Below are 22,538 nucleotides of genomic sequence, written 5' to 3' on the forward strand. Positions count from 1 at the left end.
ATGACAACTCCCGTATCAGTGCTTTGGAAATATTGACTCTAAGAGGTAAAGGAACACAAAAGTAATTTTTGAATAATTACATACAGTTTTGATGATGGTACCATCCTCTGATAAGTTTTGTCATATGTATTTTGTGATTAAAATCATTATAATCACAGTATCAGTTAGAAGATATTGTGATGTACCTTGTGAAGTTGTCCATGGGGGTTTTAAAACCAGAGTTCATGAATGACAAAGTCAACCTTCTGCCATCATGGAAAGTAAATCTGGTTCTGGGATTGCTTGAAGCCACAGAACAATGCATGCATGTACCATTCCCTAGATGTTTAATTCCATTTGAAGAGCCCATTTCAGTTAAGATGAAGTGTTCGTAGATGCTGTCAGTTAATCTGTGTTTAGCTTTCATTCATAGGGAAATATTGCCACAGTTGAGGAATAGGGGGATATTCCAAACATAGATGTTGTTGTTTAGTTACTAAGTCATGTCCGACTCTTTTGCAACCCCATGGACTATAGGAGGAAAAATTTAGGAGGATAAATCTCCCTTTTGAGGTAGTTTTGGTTTTATACATACTTTCTTTCTTCTTCAGAGGTCCGATTTCAGATGACTTCAGATTACCTGGGTTTTTTGTTTTCTCTATTCCTTTTTTCTTTCATTAAGTGTTTAAATAAGGATATTGGAGAAGGCGATGGCACCCCACTCCAGTACTCTTGCCTGGAAAATCCCATGGATGGAGGAGCCTGGTAGGCTGCAGTCCATGGGGTCGCTAAGAGTCGCACACAACCGAGCGACTTCCCTTTCACTTTTCACTTTCATGCATTGGAGAAGGAAATGGCAACCCACTCCAGTGTTCTTGCCTGGAGAGTCCCAGGGAAGGGGGAGCCTGGTGGGCTGCTGTCATGGGGTCGCACAGAGTTGGACATGACTGAAGTGACTTAGCAGCATAGGAAAGTCAGCAGACTTTATGATTTTTGACATGCATTGTTATTTTATTAGTTAACAATAGTGGCTGTAGCTATATTTGTAGATGTAAACCATATTAAAGGTAAAGAGAAACTTGGAGAAAATCAATAGACTTGTTTTGTTTGGGAATTTCTTAGTTTTAGTATTAAAAATCTTATATCCCTGGAAATCCCTCAGTCCTAAGCAGACAGGGACAGTTGGTCACACTGCATGGAGACTTGTCAAATATAACCCAGCTTGTTTTATCTGCACTTGTGAAGTCCATTTTCATATTGCTCTAAAGAAGTAAGAGGAATGCTGTCTCCCCAAAACTGTCTCCAAATGTTGCCAGTTGAAGAAGAAGCCATTCAAGTTTTGTGTATGTCCTGAGTTTTAAAGAGACATTAACTGTATTTATTCAGACAGACTTGGTGTATTGGTAATATTTTTTGGTCATAGTAACTTAGGAAAAAGACAAGAACATGTGATTTACACCTGGAATATGATTGAGAGTCATTTAAAGAAAAGTTCAAAGTGACAAAAGAGATTTTGTGTTGAGCTCCAGATATAGTGAGGGAGACTGCCGAATGCTTTCAGCATTGAGCAGATAGATTGTATACATACTTTAGAGGGGGGATTATCTATCTTTACTCATCCCATTCAAAGTAAACAATTCTGCTGTCTTCTCAAACTTTTCTTTCAACATTTTAACAGTAGCTGAGTGCAGTGGATATAGAAATAATGTGTGATTTAATTCACCTTTTAGAGTGCTTTACTCATGTTGTAAAAATAGCTTAGTGATCTCTTTTCAAAGAGTTTCTAGAAATAACATTAAAATTAGCTGGGAAAAACACATTTGTGGTGTATAGTGTACCTAATGAAATAAGTGTGTGTTAAATGAGCAGAGATGTTCAACTTTTTGCTACTCTAAAATTTTTCCTTAGAGAATTTGGGTGATATTATCAGGTTAAAATGTCATTTTAAATTCATTATTAAACTATTAAGTAGTATTTAAATTAGGAAAATTACTTTTTTCAGCAGATTTATTTTGATATGCAATGACTTACTGTTTAATAAACCTTGGAAATATTGTCAGAAGCCCCCACACTCCTTTTGTTTACAAAGTTTGATTTGATAATATTCACCTTGTTACAGATTTAATAATGTAAATCTCAAGAGCATCATTTGTCAGGAATTAGCCCTATTTTTAAAAACACAGTTGCTGTTAGAGGCAGTTATCAACTAGAAAGTTTTACCTACATTACATTGCCTTAATATCATTGCTTTCAATTCTCTGAGTTGTCTTTATTGGTGTTATTTAGGATGGGGAAAATTTCCAACCACATTAGAATAAAACTAGTGATTTGCTTTCGTACATCATATTCAACCATTTTATGTTACCTTTTCCTTCAACTCAGTGCTCTACCTGTTCTTAATTCTTTGCATATATTTTCTTTGGACATATGTGGAATGTCATTTTCTAACTTAAAAACAATAACATCTTTCTGATGAGTAAGGATCTATGTAACAAAATCTGTTCACTTTGCTAAAATCAGTTTTTTATAGATAATTTCAAAGGTGAAGGTGGTCAGAAGGTACAAATAACCAGTTATAAGATAAATAACTCCTGGGGAATGTAATGTACAGCATGGTGACTATAGTTAGCAACACTGTATTTTGTATTTGAAAGTTGCTAAGAGAGTAGATCTAAAAAGTCCTTATTTTTAGAAAAAAAAAATACAACTATATATGGTGATGAATGTTAACTAAACTTATTGTAGTGGTCATTTGTAATACACACACACACACATATACACATATATATCAAATCATTGTATACCTACAACTAATATACTGATATATGTCAATTATCTTAATTTTTTTAAATGGCTTTAAAAGAAAGGTGGTCTCTAAACATGCCATATATGAACATTTGCTGAAGCTGTGTTTCAAAATAGTAGTCAGTTAATAGAGATATAATTTGCATATTGCATGAACTGTATGTTGCCTGAGATTTTCTTAAAATATTTAAACAATTTATAGCATTTCTTTTCCTTTTGCTAATTATCTATGAAGCAATGTTTACTATTTTATGAGGCCTGTAAATCAATATGAATTCTATATGCCAGGGGGAAAAAAATCTCTTACAGGATAAAGAATTGAACACATTTTAATTGGATTAATAAAAGTCCAAATGCATAGCACTCTAAAATGGAGTGATTACAATTATATATAATAATATTACATGGTTTTATAGAATAGAAAATGTACCTTAGTAATCTGATCTAGTATTTTCTACAGTATAGTCTGTGGGGTGGGATACTAGTCCTGTGGTTTGTTGATGGAGGGAAAAAGAGAATTTGGCCAGGCAGTTGAGTAAGATGCTGCATACAATAAATACTTCTCGTACATTTAATATTTATGCATGTCAAGACTAGTCACGGCTAGTCAAGACTTCACCTAGCCAAGACTCCATGAAGAGTTATCCATGGAGTTATCCACTCTAAAAGTTATCCACTCCAAGATACCCATGAAGATATCTTTTTACTCAACTTTTCTCCAACTGCGGAATAATTTTTTTTCTTTAAAACAAATGTTCTCACACCCTTTTCCCAACAGCTTCTGGTGAGTACTAATCCAGTACACCAAGGCATTGTGACCAAGGGTGCTTGGTGCTCAGTGTGGTGAGGGGTATTGAGATAAAAAGTAGATAAATCTATTTCCAGAGGTGGACAACTGGCTTGTAACTAGTAAGAGCCAGAGCTGAAATCTAGGTCTCCTGTCTGTGTAGGACTTCTGAGGCCATGGTCAAGTAACTAGCAGGACAGTGTCAGGGGTGGGGCATGAATCATGTCAGGGTCTAAAATAATGTTTGTGCCAAGAGCTATTTAGGAAGTACTTAGGGTAGAGTGCTGAAATTTCATAAGATCAGACAAACTAGTCAGAGCTGAAGCTAGACTACCTCGGGTGGAAATAACTCTGTTGCTCCCAGCCGCCTAACCTTGAGTGTGTTATGAATTTCTCCGTACCTTAATTTTCTTATATGTAAAATGGACACAATAGTTTCCAGCTTATAAAATTTGTTGATAATTATTAAGTGAATTAATACATTTAAAACTTAGATCACATCTGACACACAGTAAATATTCAATAAATATTCTAGTTATGTATTTATGAGGAAGTTGCAAACATGATATCCTATCATTGTGGTGGCCTATTATGGGGTGGCAGTTTTAGGGATAAGAGAAGCATGTTGTCATGATAATTAGAAAAGCTTCTGAAATAACAAGTAGGCCTTCTGATCACTTACCTGCCTGATTCACCATTCAGCTTAATTGAACAGTTATTCAATAAAAGCACCTTTAAATATCCAAATACTGTAAAAATATATATATATATATAGGGTGTGAGCACATAGATTATAAAGGTCAATGCATAAAACAGTAAGAAGTAAGTGTCTACAATTAAATAAGCAAAATGACCTTGAAGAGACATGCCATTTAATTTTAATTAATTTTTATTGGAGTGTATTTGCTTTATACTGTTGTGTTAGTTTCTGTTGTGCAACAGTGTGCACCAGCTGTCTGTATACATACATCCCCTCCCTCTAGAGCCTCCTTCTCAACCGCCACCATCCCACTCTTCTAGGTTGTCACAGAGCACTGAACTGAACTCTCTATGCTATCTTCCCACTAGCTTATCTGTTTTACACACAGAAGTATATATAGAAACATGACATTTTAGTGTTTTTATATACACTTAGAAAATACCATCCTGAGGATTTTTGGGGGGCATATATGAATAATTATTTAAACTGAACCATCTGTGTCTTTTACCCCTGGAAGACTGAATTTTTAATGGTATTAGGTAAGCCAGTAGATATTTAATAAATATTGAAAGAGATAAAACTGTGAAGCTTTTGGATCCTTTGCTTTCAATTTGCCATTCTATGATAACTAATTGGAAACACATGAACTAGAATAAACATTATATATAACATATGCCTTTTCTTCTGAACGTAGTAATAATAGCTGTCATTGATCACTGTGACCCAGACCCTGATCTAAATGCTTTTCTTTACAATAACTAGTGTTCTTTATTTTTTATTGTTGTTGCTTTTGTTTGGTTTTAATTGGAGTATAATTGCTTTATGAGGTTTTGTTGGTTTCTGCTGTACAATGAAGTGAATGGGCTATATGTGTGTATATATCCCCTCCCTCTTGAGCCTCCCTCCCATCACTCCCTCCTACCCCTCTAGGTCATCACAGAGCACTGAGCTGAGCTCCTTGTGCCAGACAGCAACTGGCCACTCGCTATCTGTTTTACACGAAGTGTATGCGTGCCGGTGCCGCTCTCTTGATTTGTCTCACCCTCTCCTCTCCATTGCCCGCCCCCCGTGTCCACAAGTCCGTTCTCTATGTCCATGTCTCTATTCCTGCCCTGAAAATAGGTTCATCTGTGCTATTTTTCTAGTGATCTAAATGCTTGCTGTACACCATCACATTTAATCTTTATAGCAGCCTGGTAATTAGGTGTTATCAACAAGTGTCAGTTAACATTGGAATTAAAAGGACTCTATTTCATAACATTGCCCATCTTGCATAATTACTTAAATTATTTTTTTTTCCTAAAGTTAAATTTTAACAGAAATTTTGCTGAAGTAATATATTTTAAAAAACAGTATCAGAACACAGGGAACGTGTTTCTAAATTCTAGCTGGTTGCTTGGTCTCTTGTCAATCAAGGTGCCGCATCTGTTTTCTTCTGAAACTGAAAACATTTTTGTGGTTATTTTATAGTTTATATTATGTATCCAGATTGCCATTTGTAGGCAGCACATTTCAGGCAATGCGTAGAGAAATTAGCCATTTAGATACTTCACAGTGCCTAAGCTTTTATCTCTGGAGGACCAGGAATGCATGCTGGCCAGTGGCAAGTCTTCGCAATTGGCTTTCATTAAAAGAGCCTTTGTGCTTGCCTTTGAGGTGCTTTGTTTACCTTCTAGTTTGACTTAGGGAAGCATCTACTTTTAACCTCACATGGTCAGAGGATAACTCAGAAGGCACACATATGGGTATACTCTGTTTTTTTACAATAGATGCTCGTTTTCCATGTAACTCTCTCTATATTAGTTCAGCCATAGATTTTTCCACAGCTGCCATTTTAAAGTGAGCAATACTGCAGTACTAGCCGACCAGTGTGAAATTGCCAGTCATCTGCCTGTCTCTGTTTTACTGAACTCTTTTCTCCACTGGGGTGACCATCTCTCTTGCCAAAAAATGCTAGAACAAAAGGCATCACTGCAGGTAAAGATGGTCAATCTGTGCTTGTGGTTGTACAGCTAAAACAATAGGAAAAATGCTAGAAACTTTATTTAAGTTCATGCTGACCTACAGGGTCAGCATTTCCAGAGATGCTTTTGGGCCTGGTTCTGATGGTTCTCATGTTATTCATTATGTTGAAGCGACTTTGGGTGATAGGATCAGAGCTCCACTATTGGTACTTCTAGGAAACTGTAAGCTCCACGAGGTCAGGGATCATCTTCTCTTCCCTGTCTCTGGGTCTGTAGCCAATAAAGGAAGGAATATTTGCTGAATATTAATTAAATAAATGAAAGAAGTAGCACCTCCTGAAGGAATTGCTGTCTTGGTTTGGGCAGTGGTCCAGGAGATGGTGATCCACATTCAGAAGCAATTTTCATGGCATGGGTGGCCCAGCTCCAGAAAGGTATATCTCTACAGAAATCCTAGGCAGAGGTGTTGGTCATGGAATACACTCTTGCTATCTGGCAACCTCCGTGGTGGCTGTAAGAGGAGGATATTAATTGGTGAATTGTACAACACTTTCACTATCAGTCACAAACTGAGCCCATGCAGAGTCCATTGTAGAGTTGCATTCTCCAGTTTTGGAGAGTGGAAGACCAGATTGTGACCTATGACTTCTTCTGTGGCTCTTTGCTGACTCGATGGACATGAGTTTGAGGAAGCTCCAGGAGTTGATGATAACACAGGGAAGCCTGGTGTGCTGCAGTCCATGGGGTCACAAAGAGTTGGACATGACTGAGTGACTGAACTGAACTAATGACTCTTTGTGATTCTTGATGAATTTGTCTCCATGGATTCTAATGGTGCTAAGCAATTAAAAACCATAAGCATATTCAGAATTGAAAATACCCAGTCATGGCAAGAAAGATTAGGTAAAACTACCAAAGAATAGGTAAAATTTATGTGTTTATTTTTATGGAGTATTTTGGTCACATAGATTGTGGATTGTGACACAGAATAGAGTGAATTTTTTGCTGAATCATATAGAACAGTATTTCCAAGCCCCAGTCCATATTCAGATGCCTTGAAGATCTTATTAAACTAAAGATTCTGACTCACTTGTCCAGGTGGGGCCTGAGAGTTTGTATTTCTAATCAGCTCTAGGTGATATGGATGCTGCTGATCAATGGATTAATCTCAGCAACAAGATTAAGGATACTGTTTCTCAAACTTGGCTTCACATTGGAATCAGAAAAATGCCAGGGAGTTTTAAAAGATACTGATGCCTGTGTCTCAACCCTAGAGCTTCTGATTTCATTGAGGAGGGGGGATGTGGCCTGAGCTTTAAGGTTTATGAAAAGCTCCCTGGGAGATACCAGTGTGCAAATGAATTGGGGAATTGATGCTGTCAGATTGGTTTTAATTTCCTTTTGAGAAAAAAATATTGATTTTAGGCATCAAATCTTATACTTTTTCCTTGCAGGTTGCAGCAATCTACAAGGACTCAAGTATTGGAAATCTTATAAACATAGTAATTGTAAAATTAGTTATAATTCATGATGAGCAGGTAAGAAACAGTTCTAAAACTAATATTCCTAGTTGTAGTAGGCTGTTAGGAGGAATATATGTATGTAGATCATGAAATGGGATAATTGAAAAACATGTTAAAAATCTTGATTCGGAAAGGAATGAGGTTGACTTTTTCCATCATGATGGAAATGAAATGACAACAGAGGAAGCCACAGCAAGTAGTAAACAATTTAAAAAGTTAAGGTTGAAAACAATCAGATACTCACTTTTTATTACTGTTAGATTTAAAATATGATCATTTTTAGAAGTTGTTTTTTTGATCTGAAATATTGGATGCTTACATTGAGAAGCATCTAATTCAGTTCTGTTTTGATCACAATGTTTTAAGGATTGCTAAAATATGTTTGAGGTATGAGGGAGCAATGAAGTGACTTCTTCATTTGCCTATAAAAATGCTATTTAATGAACTGCATAAACACTGACAAGTTTGGAAGGGAGAGGGCATGAATGTTTTGATGTAATTGTTGAATTGTTGCTTTTTTGTGTGTAGGAAGGACCAGTCATCAGTTTTAATGCAGCTACCACGTTACGCAACTTCTGTTTGTGGCAACAAACTCAGAATGTTCTTGACGATGCCCACCCATCCCACCATGATACTGCTGTTCTTATCACAAGGTACAGTTCTAGGAATAACCCTTCCAATGAAATTGTTTACCCTTTGTCTCCTGCACGATTACTAATACTTCTTGTTACCTTAATTCTTTATCAGTAGTACATAGTAGTGTTCTATGAGAACTTGTATTACGAAAGATACCCTTGAATGAAAGCATTCTTCTGTTTCTTTCAGACCAGAACAGTGGCCTGATTCCTTAGGAAATTAGCAGCATTAGGTTGCTAAGTAACGGCTTGACCTAAACAAAATGATTTCCTTAGTATGTTAGTGACAGAATAACAGAATTAGGAAAATTATTTGAAAATTAACATAGTTATGGAACTGGGAATGCATTTTGTTTCTTCCCTATTTGACCTTCCAATTGCTTGGAAAATAAAGCCTCTGAATTTATTTTGGACTCCTTATACTTTAAAAAAGCCCTATCTGCTCTGTGTTTTGTTGCTCAGTTTGTATCTTAATTACTGGGCTGCTTTTGCTAAGCTTTTTTCTCAACCCTATTTATTTAAATGAAAAACAGCTATTGTTATAAAATGATTATTTTATAAGTACATTGTTAATTCACACTGTTGTTTCAGCCACCGTCATGGTATAAGAATCCCAGGTTTGTAGTTTGTTTTGCTTGGTTGGTTGGCCAAAAGGGAAAAAAATCTTTTGCTTGAAGGTCAGATTCAGAGAAATTTTGACTTTCTAGAACCCTGAAATGAAAATCTTCAGTCAGTGTAAAACAACTGACATAGTCCATGTGCTTTATCTCTTTTCCAAACTAAAGCAGAATTGCTCACATTTATACACTGTATTCTAATGCCCTAGGTTATGGCTAGAGATAACAGATTAAAATAGGAGGGAAGAAAAGGGCTCTAAGAGGAGGCCATGGGGAAAGAGACTAGAGAATTGTCATATTGAATGGTTAGAGACCGAGTAATGCAGAAGCAAAAAGTTTAAGCAACTTGGTAACATTTGAGAACATTATTATTTTGCAGCAGAGAATAATAGCTTTAGTTCATAATCATGTTGAAACATCAAGAAAAGAGTATTACATATACTACTGCAAAGGTAAAGGCAGAGAGGTGAAAAATACATTAAGAAAGCTTTTCATTGAAATTGATTAAGCTCCAGCTGTTTATAGCAGTCACTTTTATACTGTACCTATTTGCTTATTGGTATGCAAAAATGGTGCATTACTCTAGGTTTAAACTTACTGAGAGCTTGAGAAAACTAGATCTTAGAAGTCAATTTAGGGCAAGAGATATGTCAAAATTAAAGCTTCTTTGTCTTTGCTTTGGCGTGTTGCAAAAATATTTTCTAAAAATGCTTCAAAATATTTTGTTTTAAGGGAAGACATTTGTGGAGCTAGAGAGAAATGTGACACATTAGGTGAGTTATTTTGTAAATATAGCTTATATAATTGTTTACTGACTTATTTAGGATGATGTTTAGATTATCTTTCTCTTAATTTACATATTAATCATTTTGTTTAGTTGTCTTGATTAATGATTATAGTGTCACTATTATTTGATTTTTGCTTCTATAAGTTTTAAAGAATACTAGGAACTACTATTTAGATAACAATTACTAAATATCAAGTGCTGTGCAAAACTTAACATATTTAAAGTATTTTATTTATTTTTTTAAAGTATTTTATTATGTATCATTTGATCCATACAAAATAGTACATAATAACTTATATGCAAATGTAAAGCAAGAAAAATAAAATGAATAGCCATGAATTCACTATCTGATTTATGAATTAGATTTAAGAATTAGAAATTTAGCAGTACTGTTCTATGGCCTGTGCCAAGTCCTTATTCTGTCCTTGCATTTTCCCAAGAGATAATCAGTTGCATAGATGTTGTATGTGCCAGTTCCTTCCATTTTTTTGAAAAATAGTTTTATAGCACATGTATGTATTCTTAAAAGAAACTGCTTGATTATGCTTATTTTTGAGCTTTAGTTCATGCATTTTCACTATTACATAATATTTCAACCGTGGTTCACATATCTTTATTCTGTCAGTGAATACTTGGGCTGATTTCAGCTTTTTTCTATTAGGAACTTTATTATAAGACCCTAAGGTATATTCCTAAGATTAGAATTTCTTGTCATTAAGTGTGCTCATGTTCAGCTTTATAAGATATACCAAATTATTTTCCAAAGTGGTACCAATTTTCATTTTTTATCAATAGTGTTTAAGCATTCCTTTTGATTATATTCTTATCAATATAAGAATCTTCAAATTTCTCATTTTTGGCAATCTAAATTTAATATATTTCATTAGGGTAGTAATTTTCAGTTCCCTGTAGTCTGGTCATCTTTTTATATATTTACTAGCCATTTATATATCTTTTCTGAGAGGAATGAAATAAGTGAAAAAAATTTGCCTGTTTTTCTGCTGTAGTACTTTTCATTTTCTTATGCCTTTTAGTGTTCTTTATAACTTCTTGATACCAAACCCTTTTTAGATTATATGTATTGTAAATATCTCTTAATGATTAGTTCCTTAATGATTATTGTTGTGTTTGTATGAAAATGTATACTGTAGCTGAATTTATAATTTTAGAGTTAGAAATTTTATGTCTTATTAATGAAATTATAGCCTTCTAAGTATTCTGTAGTGCAAAATCTGAATGTATTATTCTGTTTTCTTATTACTATTTGAGTTTTTTTGATATGGTATCAAATAAGGATCCAGTTTTGTAAGATTCTTTTCTGTGTGGATATCCAGTTTCCTGAGATCATGTTTTGATTAGTTTCCTAGAATCTGCAGTGCCTTTCCTTAGAATCTGCAGTGCCACATATAAAATTTCTGTTCGCACTGGCATGTACAAACATCCTGCTGTTTCATTAATCAATACTTTTTATTTAGTTCATCTACCAATTCCATAAATTCAAATTATATAGCTGTATAATAAATCATAATTCATAGAGTATACACTCTAATTTTCTTCAAGAGTTTGTGGCTATTCTTGGACCTATGATCCCCTATAAAATTTTAGACCAGTATGTTAAGTCATTATGAAACAGTTATCAATTGTGAAGGTCTTTTAAAATATTTTTTAGTAATATATATTATTTTTGTTGAGTTTATTGTGCCCAACTTTCATTTACCTCTTTTATTAGTATATTGGTGTATGATGTTGATTGATAGAAATATAATAAATTATTTGGATTATTGATTTTAAATATCGACACCTGATTCATTAATTAATCTCATAATTTACCTGTGGGCATTTATATCATTGTAAATTATGGCTGTTATTCTTTTCCCTTCTTCAATCCTTATAATATTCTTTCCTTTTTTAAAATCTTTTTCTTTTCCTTTTTCTTTTCCTTTTTTTTTGTCTTAAAGTAAGATAAAAACCTTGTTGAATGTTGAATAGAAATGATGATGATAGCCTTTTTTTCCTTGATTTTAAAGGGAATATTTGTAAAGTTTCACCATTAGGAATATTTGCCACAAGTTCTTCTTGGCTGATAAACTTACCATAATTTTCTGAAACTTAGAAAATGTATACTTTTTATTAAAAATTTTTGCAGATCTAGAAGTGATCATATGATTATTTTAATCTTATGAATTCCTTTTATGAGTTTTGTAACACTGAACCAATCTTGATTAAGGTTTTTTCCTTTTTTTTTTTGTTTGTTTCTAAACACACCACTAGATTTCATTCCATGCATATATTTTCAGGACTGAAATGACATTCCTTTGATTGTGTTTCTCTGATTTTGATACTGTGAGGAGAGAGCAAATTAGCCAAGATGGCCCGGTCAGGCTCTCTCTCGGCACGTTTTGTAAATAATATGTAACAGCTGAGATCACTTACAGCGCTGCGCATGGGCGTCACGAGATACTTGCTTGGTCACAAGCTGCTTTGTGCCTTCTGCCAGTCAGAGCATCACCACAAGAGCCCTCGCTGCTGTGGCACTGGGGCTACATTGGAGTGGCATCATGGCTATGTTATGTGAGGTTATGCCGTGGCTGTATTACTGCCGCATTATGGTTATGTTGTGGCTGCTGCTACGACTGCTGCGTGAGTCAGGAGAGTGGCTGTGTGATGGCTGCCGTGCCAGCCCAGTGAGAATAAATGTGTCTGTAGTTCCTATGGCTCCTTCTCAGCTCACGCCTTGTCTAGCCTGGGCTTAGCGAAAAGTGCGGACAGTGTGAACAGCGAGACAGTTGGTGTCATGAGTAGGAAGAGTGACACAGATACCCAAGTTTTATTCACCATGCCAAATTTGTTGGGAGTATATATTTTTTCCCATTCTCTGGAAGATTTTATATAGCATTGGAGTGATCTATACCTTGAAAGCATGGGAGATCCCACCTAGAAAACCATCTGGGTTTTATCTTTCCTGTGTGGAAATATATTTTACCATTTAATTTCTCCAAGGATAATCAGACTTAAAAAAACATCTTTTTGAATGTGCTTTAAAAACTGTTTTTCTAGATATTATACCATTTCTTTTAGTAGTAAAATTTATAACTTAAATTATTCTCATAGCGCTTTCTTTTAAACTCTTGTCTATACCTGTCTACAAGCCTCATTTTATTTCTGATATTATTTATTTGAACTTCTTTAAATGGCTCAATTTCACTGAAATATTGTGTATTACATTTTTCTTTTTTTAGAGGATCAACTCTTTCTTTTAATCTCATTTTTATTCCTTTAATTTATGCTTTCTCTCTCTCATTTTCCCCCAATTTACTTATGTTTGCTTCGCTCACAAACCCCCCAAGTTTTTCTTTTCTAATTTTGTTAAGACTACCCATTTACTTCAAGGTATCATTTTGCTATGTCCTACATGTTTTTATAGATATTTTCAATGGCATTTAAAATTTAAAAATTCTAAGTATGTGTAAATCCATCTTGATTTCTTCACTGATTAACTAGACTTGAATTAACTAACTAGAATTTAGAAATGCATTTAAAATTATATGAATGTATCAAGATTTAGTGTTTTTTGTTCAATTTCATTGTAGTTGCAGAACATGATCTATATGATACTCATTCTTTTAAGTCTTTTGATACCCCCTGTATGGTCTATTGTTCAGTCACTCAGTCATGTCTGACTTTGTGTGACCCTATGGATTGCAGCAGCTTCCCCTTCACCATCTCCCAGAGCTTGCTCAAACTCATGTCCATTGAGTTGGTGATGTCATACAACCATCTCACCCTCTGTCGTCCCCTTTTCCTCCTGCTTCTGTATTTCCAAGCATCAGGGTCTTTTCCAATAAGTTGGCTTTTTGCATCAGGTGGCCAAAGTATTGGAACTTCAGCTTCAGGATCAGTGCTTCCGATAAACACCCAGGACTGATCTCCTTTGGAATGGAGTGGTTGGATCTCCTTGCAGTACAAGGGACTCTCAAGAGACTTCTCCAAAACCTCAGTTCAAAAACATCAATTCTTCAGTGCTCAGCTTTCTTTATGGTACAACTCTCACATCCATACATGACTACTGGAAAAACCATAGCTTTGTTTAGATGGACCTTTGTCAGTAAAGTAATGTCTCTGCTTTTTGAAATGCTGTATAGGTTTGTCATAGCTTTTCTTTCAAGGAGCAAGTATCTTTTAATTTCAAGGCTGCAGTCACCATCTGCAGTGATTTTGGAGCCCAAGAGAATAAAGTCTGTCACTGTTTCCATTGTTTCCCCATCTATTTGCCATGAAGTGGTAGGGCCAGATGCGATGTTCTTAGTTTTTTGAATGTTGAGTTTTAAGCCAAATTTTTCACTCTCCACTTTCACTTTAATCAAGAAGCTTTTTATTTCTTTGCTTTCTGCCGTAAGAAGGGTATCATCTGCATATCTGAGGTTATTGATATTTCTCCCAGCAATCTTGATTTCAGCTTGTGCTTCTTCTAGCCTAGCATTTCGCATAATGTACTACACATATAAATTAAATAAGCAAGGTGACAATATACAGCCTTGATGTACTCTTTTCTCAATTTTGAATCAGTCTGTTATTCCATATCCAGTTCTAGCTGTTTCTACTTTATCTGCGCACAGGTTTCTCAAAAGACAGATAAGGTGATCTCATTTCCATCTCTTTAAGAATTTTCCACAGTTAGTTGTGATCCGCACAGTCAAAGGCTTTAGTGTATTCAGTAAAGCAGAAGTGGACGTTTTTCTGGAATTCTCTTGCTTTTTCTGTGATCCAGCAGATGTTGCCAATTTGATCTTTGGTTCCTCTGCCTTTTCTAAATCCAGTTTTCTATATAAGCTCTCTCTATGTGTACATAAGATGGAGAAGCTCTATATAGTCAGCAAAAACAGGACCAGAAGCTGACTGTGGCTCAGATCATGGACTCCTTATTGCAAAATTCAGGCTTAAGTTGAAGAAAGTAGGGAAAACCACCAAGCCTTTCAGGTATGACCTAAATCAAATACCTTTCGATTATATAGTGGAAGTGACAAATAAGATTCAAGGGACTAGATATGATAGGCAGAGTGCCTGAAGAACTATGGACAGAGGTTTGTAGCATTGTACAGAAGGCAGTGATCAAGACCATCCCCAAGAAAAAGAAATGCAAAAAAGGCAAATGGTTGTCTAAGAAGGCCTTACAAATATCTGAGAAAAGATGAGAAGAGAGGCAAAGGAGAAAAGGAAAAATATACCCATCTGAATGCAGAGTTCCAGAGAATAGCAAAGAGGGATAAGAAAGACTTCCTAAGTGAACAATGCAAAAAAAAAAAAAAAAAAGAGGAAAGCAATAGAATGGGAAAGACTAGAGTTATCTTCAAGAAAATTAGAGATACCAAGGGAATATTTAATGCAAAGTCAGACACAATAAAGGACAGAAATGGTATGAACCTAACAGAGGTAGAAGATATTAAGAAGAGGTGGCAAGAATACACATAAGAGCTATACAAAAAAGATCTTAATAATCCAGATAACTACAATGGTGGGATCACTCACCTGGAGCCAGACATCCTAGAGTGCAAAGTCAGGTGGACCTTAGGAAGCATCACAGCAAAGCTAGTGGAAGTGATGGAATTCCAGCTGAGCTATTTCAAATCCTAAAACATGATGCTGTGAAAGTGCTGCACTAAATATGCCAGCAAATTGGAAAACTCAGCAGTGGCCACACGACTGGAAAAGGTCGGTTGTCATTCCAGTCTCAAAGAAGGGCAGTGTCAAAGAATGTTCAAACTACTGCACAACTGCTCTCATTTCACATGCTAGCAAGGTCATGCTCAAAATCCTCCATGCTAGACTTCAATTGTATGGTCTATTATGTGGCCAATTAAAAAATGTTTGTGTATGTTCAAACAGAATGTATATTCTTAACTGTGTCTGTTAAATCAATTTATGCTGTTCAAATCAACTACATATTTACTATTTTTTTTTTTTTTGCTTAGTAGGACACTAACCTGAAACATGAATATGTCTTTGTTACTCTTTATTTTTAATTTGACATTTAAATTTCTTCAGTTACAGTGTTCAGATACTTTGTTTCATCTATTTTTGGGCTAACTTATTAGGTGCATATAAGTTTGATTTGAACTGTTTGCAGTTGTATAGTGACTTTTTAATGTCTAATAATGCTTTTTAAAGAAAATATAGTCATTATAATTTTATTTTTATAATATTATGTCTAGCAATACTATAACTAGCCCGACTTTTTCTTGTTTAATATTTGCTGGATATATCTTTTGTTTCAATTTTTCAGAGTCTCATTTCTTTAGATAAATCCATCATATAATTGGATTTTTAAAATGATATCCATAATAATCTTTGTTACTACCAAAGTTAGTCCATTTACATTTATTATAATTGTTTTCCATCCTTTTATTTCTTTTTATCTTCATGCTTTATTCCAGCAGCTCTAATGTGCATTTTATTGTTTTTTTTTCCTTTGGCTGCATCTAATTTGGTATTTCATTCATCCCCTGAATTTTCCATTTCAACATGTTTTGCAATTTCAAATATTCTACTTAGTTGTTTTTCAAAATCTGCCTATTTATTTTGTTTATACTCTTTTTATATTTTCTCATATTTGTCATTGCCTTTCATATTCACTGAAACATTTTATTTGGAGTAATTTTATATGCCATCTTTGACAGTTCCCATATGCTAAACATTTGATAACCAAGTATGTGTGGTCTGCTAATTTTCTGCTATGTTTACTTGTTTGTATGTTTCATGATCTCTAAGTGTAAGTTCATATTTATATAAAAATTATCCATAAGGTTAGTGGTGGACTGCTTAAAAAGTGTTCTTTCCTCTAGAGAGATTTTCAGTTGTTTTTGCTGTAATCTGAAGGGTGTTAATAACCAAGCTCCCTTATACTTAAGGCAGAGAGTTCAGAATCAGATCCTCTACTTTGAAGCTTCCTCTAGCAAGCTCTTAGTCTCTGCATCATACTGCTTTTATCAGTATTTGCTCTCAGAGTAACTCCTATTCTTACTATTCCTTGCTTGCTGTTTAGGATTTAGCACATGATATAAATCATATGGGGCTTCCCTTGTGGTTCAGCTGGTAAAGAATCCACCTGCAATGCGGGAGACCTGGGTTTGATCCCTGGGCTGGGAAAATCCCCTGGAGAAGGGAAAGGCTACCCACTCCAGTATTCTGGCCTGGAGAATTCCATGGACTGTATAGTTCATGGGGTCGCAAAGAGTTGGACCCAACTGAGAGACTTTCACTCACATGATACAATTGTTTATATGCGTGTATGCATCATTATTAGGTATGAGATGAGCAGGGAGAGAATATACTTGGGTTTTGGAGGTGTGGGGTTTTGATAGTTCTCATACATCATGAGCTCAGTATTCATTTAAAAAGTAGTTTTTGTTACTGGATGTGTTTCTTTGTGGTAAAAGGACTGTCTAGAAGTTAATCTTCCACAAATGTGGAAGTAGGCACCTGCCACTCTAATTTTTACAACAGACCTCATCTCTTCTCCTTGCAAGCTACTCTCTAACTTTGTAGATATATTCTATATAATTAGATACATTTATATATCTAGATGTATTATTCTGTATATCTAGGCTTCCCAGGTGGTACTTGTGGTAAAGAGCCTGCCTGCCATGCAGGAGATGTAAGAGACGTACGTTGATCCCTGAGTCAGGAAGATCCCCTGGAGGAGGGTACTGCAATCCACTCCAGTATTCTTGCCTGGAGAACCCCATGGACAGAGGAGCCTGGCAGGCTATAGTCCATATGGTCACAAGGAGTTGAACACAACTGAAGTGACTTGGTACTCAGATACATATGTTCTGTATTTCTTAGATTATCTTTGCCTTGTTTTTACATATTTATACTAAAAGTTAAGTATGAATAAATTTGCTATATTTTTCTATTTTTAAAAATGATTTAATGCTAAATTTTGGGTTATTCACTCCCCATTCATTTTTTGCAGTTTTCAGCTACTCCTGTGCACATAAATCATACTGATGTCTAGAAACATAGACCATGCAAATCAAAGTAGTCCTGTTATCCTTTAAATCAAGAGAAGCAGTGATTATAATGATAGCTGATATATTTGAGTGCCTATGTATCAAACACCACACTAAGGTTTAACATGATTATACTCATTTAATCTTTACAACAAACCTATGAAGACCTATTATTCCAATTTTATACATGAGGATAAATAATTTGCCCAAGGCTACACAACTTGTATTAACCCAAGTTTTAGTATTTTAGTTTCCCTTCTAAAATATGTGGAAAAAATAACAAACTAAGAATAATTCTTAATAACAAATACCAGATACTGGCAGTAGTTACTCAGTTTCCTGCTTATATCTCCTTTTGCAAGTATTGTTGTCTTAGTCTCTGGGAATATTTTACAAAGTAAGTTAAAAATTGTTGTTATTCTTCAAGATGATAGATTGGTGACTTTGTGCAGCTTCTTGCACTTTCAAACACAGGGAATCTGTGTCAAATTTGGGCTGTGCTAGTTTATTCTGTTATTATCTCTGCCCAGTTTTAGAGAGCCCTGAATCAGAATGAGTGAATCTAGGCATAAACTCTCAGCCAACTGCTTGGTACTATAAGGCTATACATTCACTTTGATTTTTGTTAGTCTTGTTTATCTAATGGACATGCTTGAGCTTGACCTTTAATCATGTGCAATGCTAATTTTTACAGATATGTCATGTGACTAAGATGTTCAACTTAGAATATATCCATCTTAAGCTGGAAGGAGTTGCCATTTCTTCCTCCAGGGGATCTTCCTGACCTAGGAATTGAACCTTGGTCTCTTGCATTGCAGGCAGTTTCTTTACCATCTGAGCTATAGGAAGTCCCGCCCATCTTTGAGCATAAAGCAAAGTTTGGGTGGTAATGGAGTCAATGAAAAAAGTGAAAAGTTAAAGTATGAGTCACTCAGTCATGTCCGACTCTTTGCTACTCCATGGGCAATAGCTTGCCAGGCTTCTCTGTCCATGGAATTCTCCAGGCAAGAATACTGGAGTGAGTATATTCCCTTCTCCAGGGGATCTTCCCAGCTCAGGGCTTGCACCCATGTCTCCTACATTGCAGGCAGATTCTTTATGGTCTGAGCCACCATGGGAACCCAATGGAGTCAATATTGTATTTCAAATACCCAGCACTGTAAATGAATAGTACACTGGAACTGAGCCACTAGGCAAATTGAAAATACTAGTGAAGGCAAGGGAACAACACATATTCTTAAAAAGCAATGTGTACAGTTTAACTTATTTTGACAAAGGAGAAATACGAAATTCACTAAAAATTGCCCATACAGTATGAATTTTAAAATCTTTAAAGAAAATAATAATTCTCTCATTCTTTCTCAGAGGACTGTTAAAGAAAGAATATCTTTCTTTCTTTTTTCCCTTCTTGCTTTGGTCTTGATTCTAACTAAGGAAAAGTTCTTTTGGTGGGGACTTTGCCCAAGCAAGGATTTTTGGCATTAGAGTCAGAAAGAGGGAATCTTTCATTTTTGTTAAGAATGTATTGCTGAGTGAACTCATTAGTCTGACTTTTTTCCAGTATTTTTAGATTCTTTAGTTAACTTCTATTTCTATTTTTAGGTACATGTAATAGGAAGGACTGAAACACAGTAGCTAATATGTCTGTTTATTTTATATTAAGGAATTTCTAAATGAAAAATTTTACAATAAGAAACTGATTATTGTATATATGAAAATCTTTTTTTTTATAATCGAAGGAATCATCATAGGAGAGAAAATAAATTTGTAAGCAAATGTTGAAGGATAGTAATAGTAAAAGCTATGTGTTATGTTAAAAGGTAAAATGGAATGATAACTTGATGATGAAATATGGAATATTGTAATGAGCATTTATTTTATATTTCTTATCCTAGATTAAAAGACTCTATCAGTTGTAACTGTTGTCTTTGGTGTCCAGCCAGTTCATGTTGTCATCATCTTTCAGCAGCAATTCCAGTTGCAAGTTGTTATTTAAATGAGTGGCTAGATCTTGATGTGTGATACGTGTTCCACTGCTGAAATGGTTACAAAATAAGTGCTTCCAATGATTATGTCATTATCATGCCTTATTTAACATCTATTAACTCCGGGCACTATTCTAAGTATTTAACATATTTTTAGTCATTTAATTATCATATGGTAATTGAATAAGTGTATACTGCTTCAAAGCTTTAAAAAATTAAATAAAATTTATAATTTATATTGTTCTGGACCATTTTCTTTATTAGTACTGTTACCAGTTTAGACATTCATTACCTTGCCTGCTAATAACATTAACATGGCCTAAAATTTCATTCTTCCTGTGGCCTTTTCCTTTTCCTGTCTTTTAAAAAATTGTTTGCTTATCCCATATTCTGGATTATTTTCTTCAGTAAAAGTATATGGTTTCAGCTACAGATAAATCATTCTGTTTTTTTTTTTCCTTTGCCTTTTAAAACATCTGTGCAGTATTAACAGTCGACCCTGCATTTAATTCTAAGTAGTAATGCCAAATGATAAATGCTTTAGTGCTTTCTTTATGATTCTGCTATTCCCCATTTTGTTGAAATGCAAACATGAAATTTTTCAGGTTTAGCAGAATTAGGTACCCTGTGTGACCCTTTACGGAGCTGCTCTATTAGTGAAGAAAATGGGCTCAGTGCTGCCTTTACCATAGCCCATGAGCTTGGTCATGTGTAAGTACCTTCTGTCCGCTCGGTAGTGTGCCTTCTACATAGCGTTGCATGAATGTCTACAATTCTGTCTTTAATGGAGTAATTAGCATCTTTATATCTTTACAAAATATTAGTAGTGTAATTTTAACCCCTGAAATGCTAACTCTGGCTCTTTTGTGATCTATGTTAGGTCAGACAGGCTACACAGATCAACAGACTAAGCAAAGAACTAGAAATTTGGAACTCTTTTCTTTCATTTACTGTATTGGATTATATGACAAGCACTTCTGGCCTCTATCCCTTGTTATCCTATGCATGACCAGGTACTGTGCTCTACCGTCTTATGGGAGGGCCTATAGGGTCCCCTGGTTCTAGGGAACTCCCCCAAATATTTGTAGTATCAATTCATTTCTTGCTTTTATTGCTCAGAGCCCCAACAGAGTATGTGGTCTGTGGGAATTTCTTAATCACTGAAATATTTTCTTAAAACTTTTTCTCCCAGATCTATAGTTTTTTTTTTTTTTTTGTAAACATTTAGAATTCTATCTGTTCCTATATTATTAAAAATTCTACTGCGGTTTTATGCTCTAAGAATGTGGAGGCCATGATTTCCCATGATACCCGTGAAGCTCCCATAGAAAGTCAGAAACCCCTAGAAATTCATCCTCTGAAAAATGATTCCCAACGTACCCACAGTACTCTTTTGATTTTTTGGTTATTTGCTAATAAGGAATTGAAGCTGGAGCTGCTTCTCTTGAACTCCATTGTCTTTTCCTGGTCATGCCTTGACATCCTTAGAGTATTCAACTGGAATAATTTCAAGCAGAGATAATTTTTATTAAACTAGTTCCTCTTCAGTTCCCTGTAGCATCATTATATCTCATGACCACCCACCAAATGCATACTCAGATTTTTACGTTGTTTGCTGAAGTAGAGCAGGTTCAGCAGCATGCTCAAGGTATATCATGCATTGCGGTAACATCCTGAAGGCAGTGTTTGCTGGTTGCCAAGGGTTTTAACTAGTACAGTATTCTTGCAAAGGATACTACCTTTTATTTTCTTCCTGAGAAACTTTTTAGGTGTGTTTAGAATATCAGTAAGTAGTTTAATTAAAACACTGATATTAAGTACATATTTTGACAGGTAAGGACTGAATCAAGTGGTTTCATTATCCCTTCTAAATGTAGTTTTTACTGGGATCCTCAAAAAATATGTAGAATCTGTTGCTGACCAGCTAACCATTTAATGTCATTGCCCTTGTAAAGATTTGGTTGCCATTTGGGAATATTTTTATTATTCCAGTTCTATCAGTCATCGCATATGATTATAAAGCAGAAAGAGCAGTTAAGCTGTTTCATGTGAAATAGGTGGAAAGCATAAAGTGATATGGAATTAAGAATTAAAGAAGTTTTTTTGTTTTTTAATTCTGTAGTGATAGTCAGTAGTCTGGAAGTTACTGTGGTGGCGCCTTTGCCTAATCTTTCCACACACATTGCCTCGGGTATGGATGTTAGAAATTATAATTGTTTTGTGTGAATGCTGTGTTGATATTGTGATGAGGTGAGCCAGAATCCAAATAATTTGATTGTTGAAATTCATATACCAAAGCAACAGACTGTGCTACTGATCAGCGTTATAATCTACTATTTCTTGAACACAATGTGCTTCTAAACATGAAGGTAACCCTAGCATTTCAGTGCTTTATGAAGAGATCAAGAGTATAAATCCTGATATAATCAGATTGGTCTACATTTTAGATTATATTATAAAATAAGAGATCTGTTTCTAATGTTGTATACATTTCATTATTCTTTTTTAAGTGTTTATTTTTATTTTTAGATTTAATGTTCCACACGATGATAGTTTTAAATGTAAGGAAACTGGAATTAAACATCAGTATCATGTCATGGCTCCAACTTTAAATTACCACACAAGTCCTTGGACCTGGTCAAAATGTAGTCAGAAATATATCACTGAATTCCTAGAGTAAGTGATTTCGTGTTACTTTAGTTACATAATTGAACATTTATTAGATTATAAAGTTTGAAACGTGTATT

The 22,538-nt window shown here is 34.9% G+C and overlaps 1 protein-coding gene across 2 annotated transcripts in view; it reads left to right on the plus strand.

The window, feature by feature from the left end:
• Nucleotides 1-22,538, plus strand: part of ADAMTS20 (ADAM metallopeptidase with thrombospondin type 1 motif 20) — a 201,558-nt gene that overhangs the window by 49,320 nt on the left and 129,700 nt on the right. Inside the window, exons 5-9 of one of the 2 annotated variants that reach the window (XM_004006435.6) lie at nucleotides 7,690-7,773; nucleotides 8,287-8,411; nucleotides 9,743-9,783; nucleotides 20,397-20,502; nucleotides 22,321-22,467. In XM_004006435.6, the coding sequence (XP_004006484.2) occupies nucleotides 7,690-7,773; nucleotides 8,287-8,411; nucleotides 9,743-9,783; nucleotides 20,397-20,502; nucleotides 22,321-22,467 (503 nt within the window). Of the gene's footprint in view, nucleotides 1-7,689; nucleotides 7,774-8,286; nucleotides 8,412-9,742; nucleotides 9,784-18,032; nucleotides 20,503-20,671; nucleotides 20,805-22,320; nucleotides 22,468-22,538 lie in introns of those variants that run through there. The other variant, XM_060414097.1, reaches the window with a different exon arrangement.

The sequence above is a fragment of the Ovis aries genome, chromosome 3, assembly GCF_016772045.2.
Source record: "Ovis aries strain OAR_USU_Benz2616 breed Rambouillet chromosome 3, ARS-UI_Ramb_v3.0, whole genome shotgun sequence".
In the NCBI taxonomy this organism is placed as follows: Eukaryota; Metazoa; Chordata; class Mammalia; order Artiodactyla; family Bovidae; genus Ovis; species Ovis aries.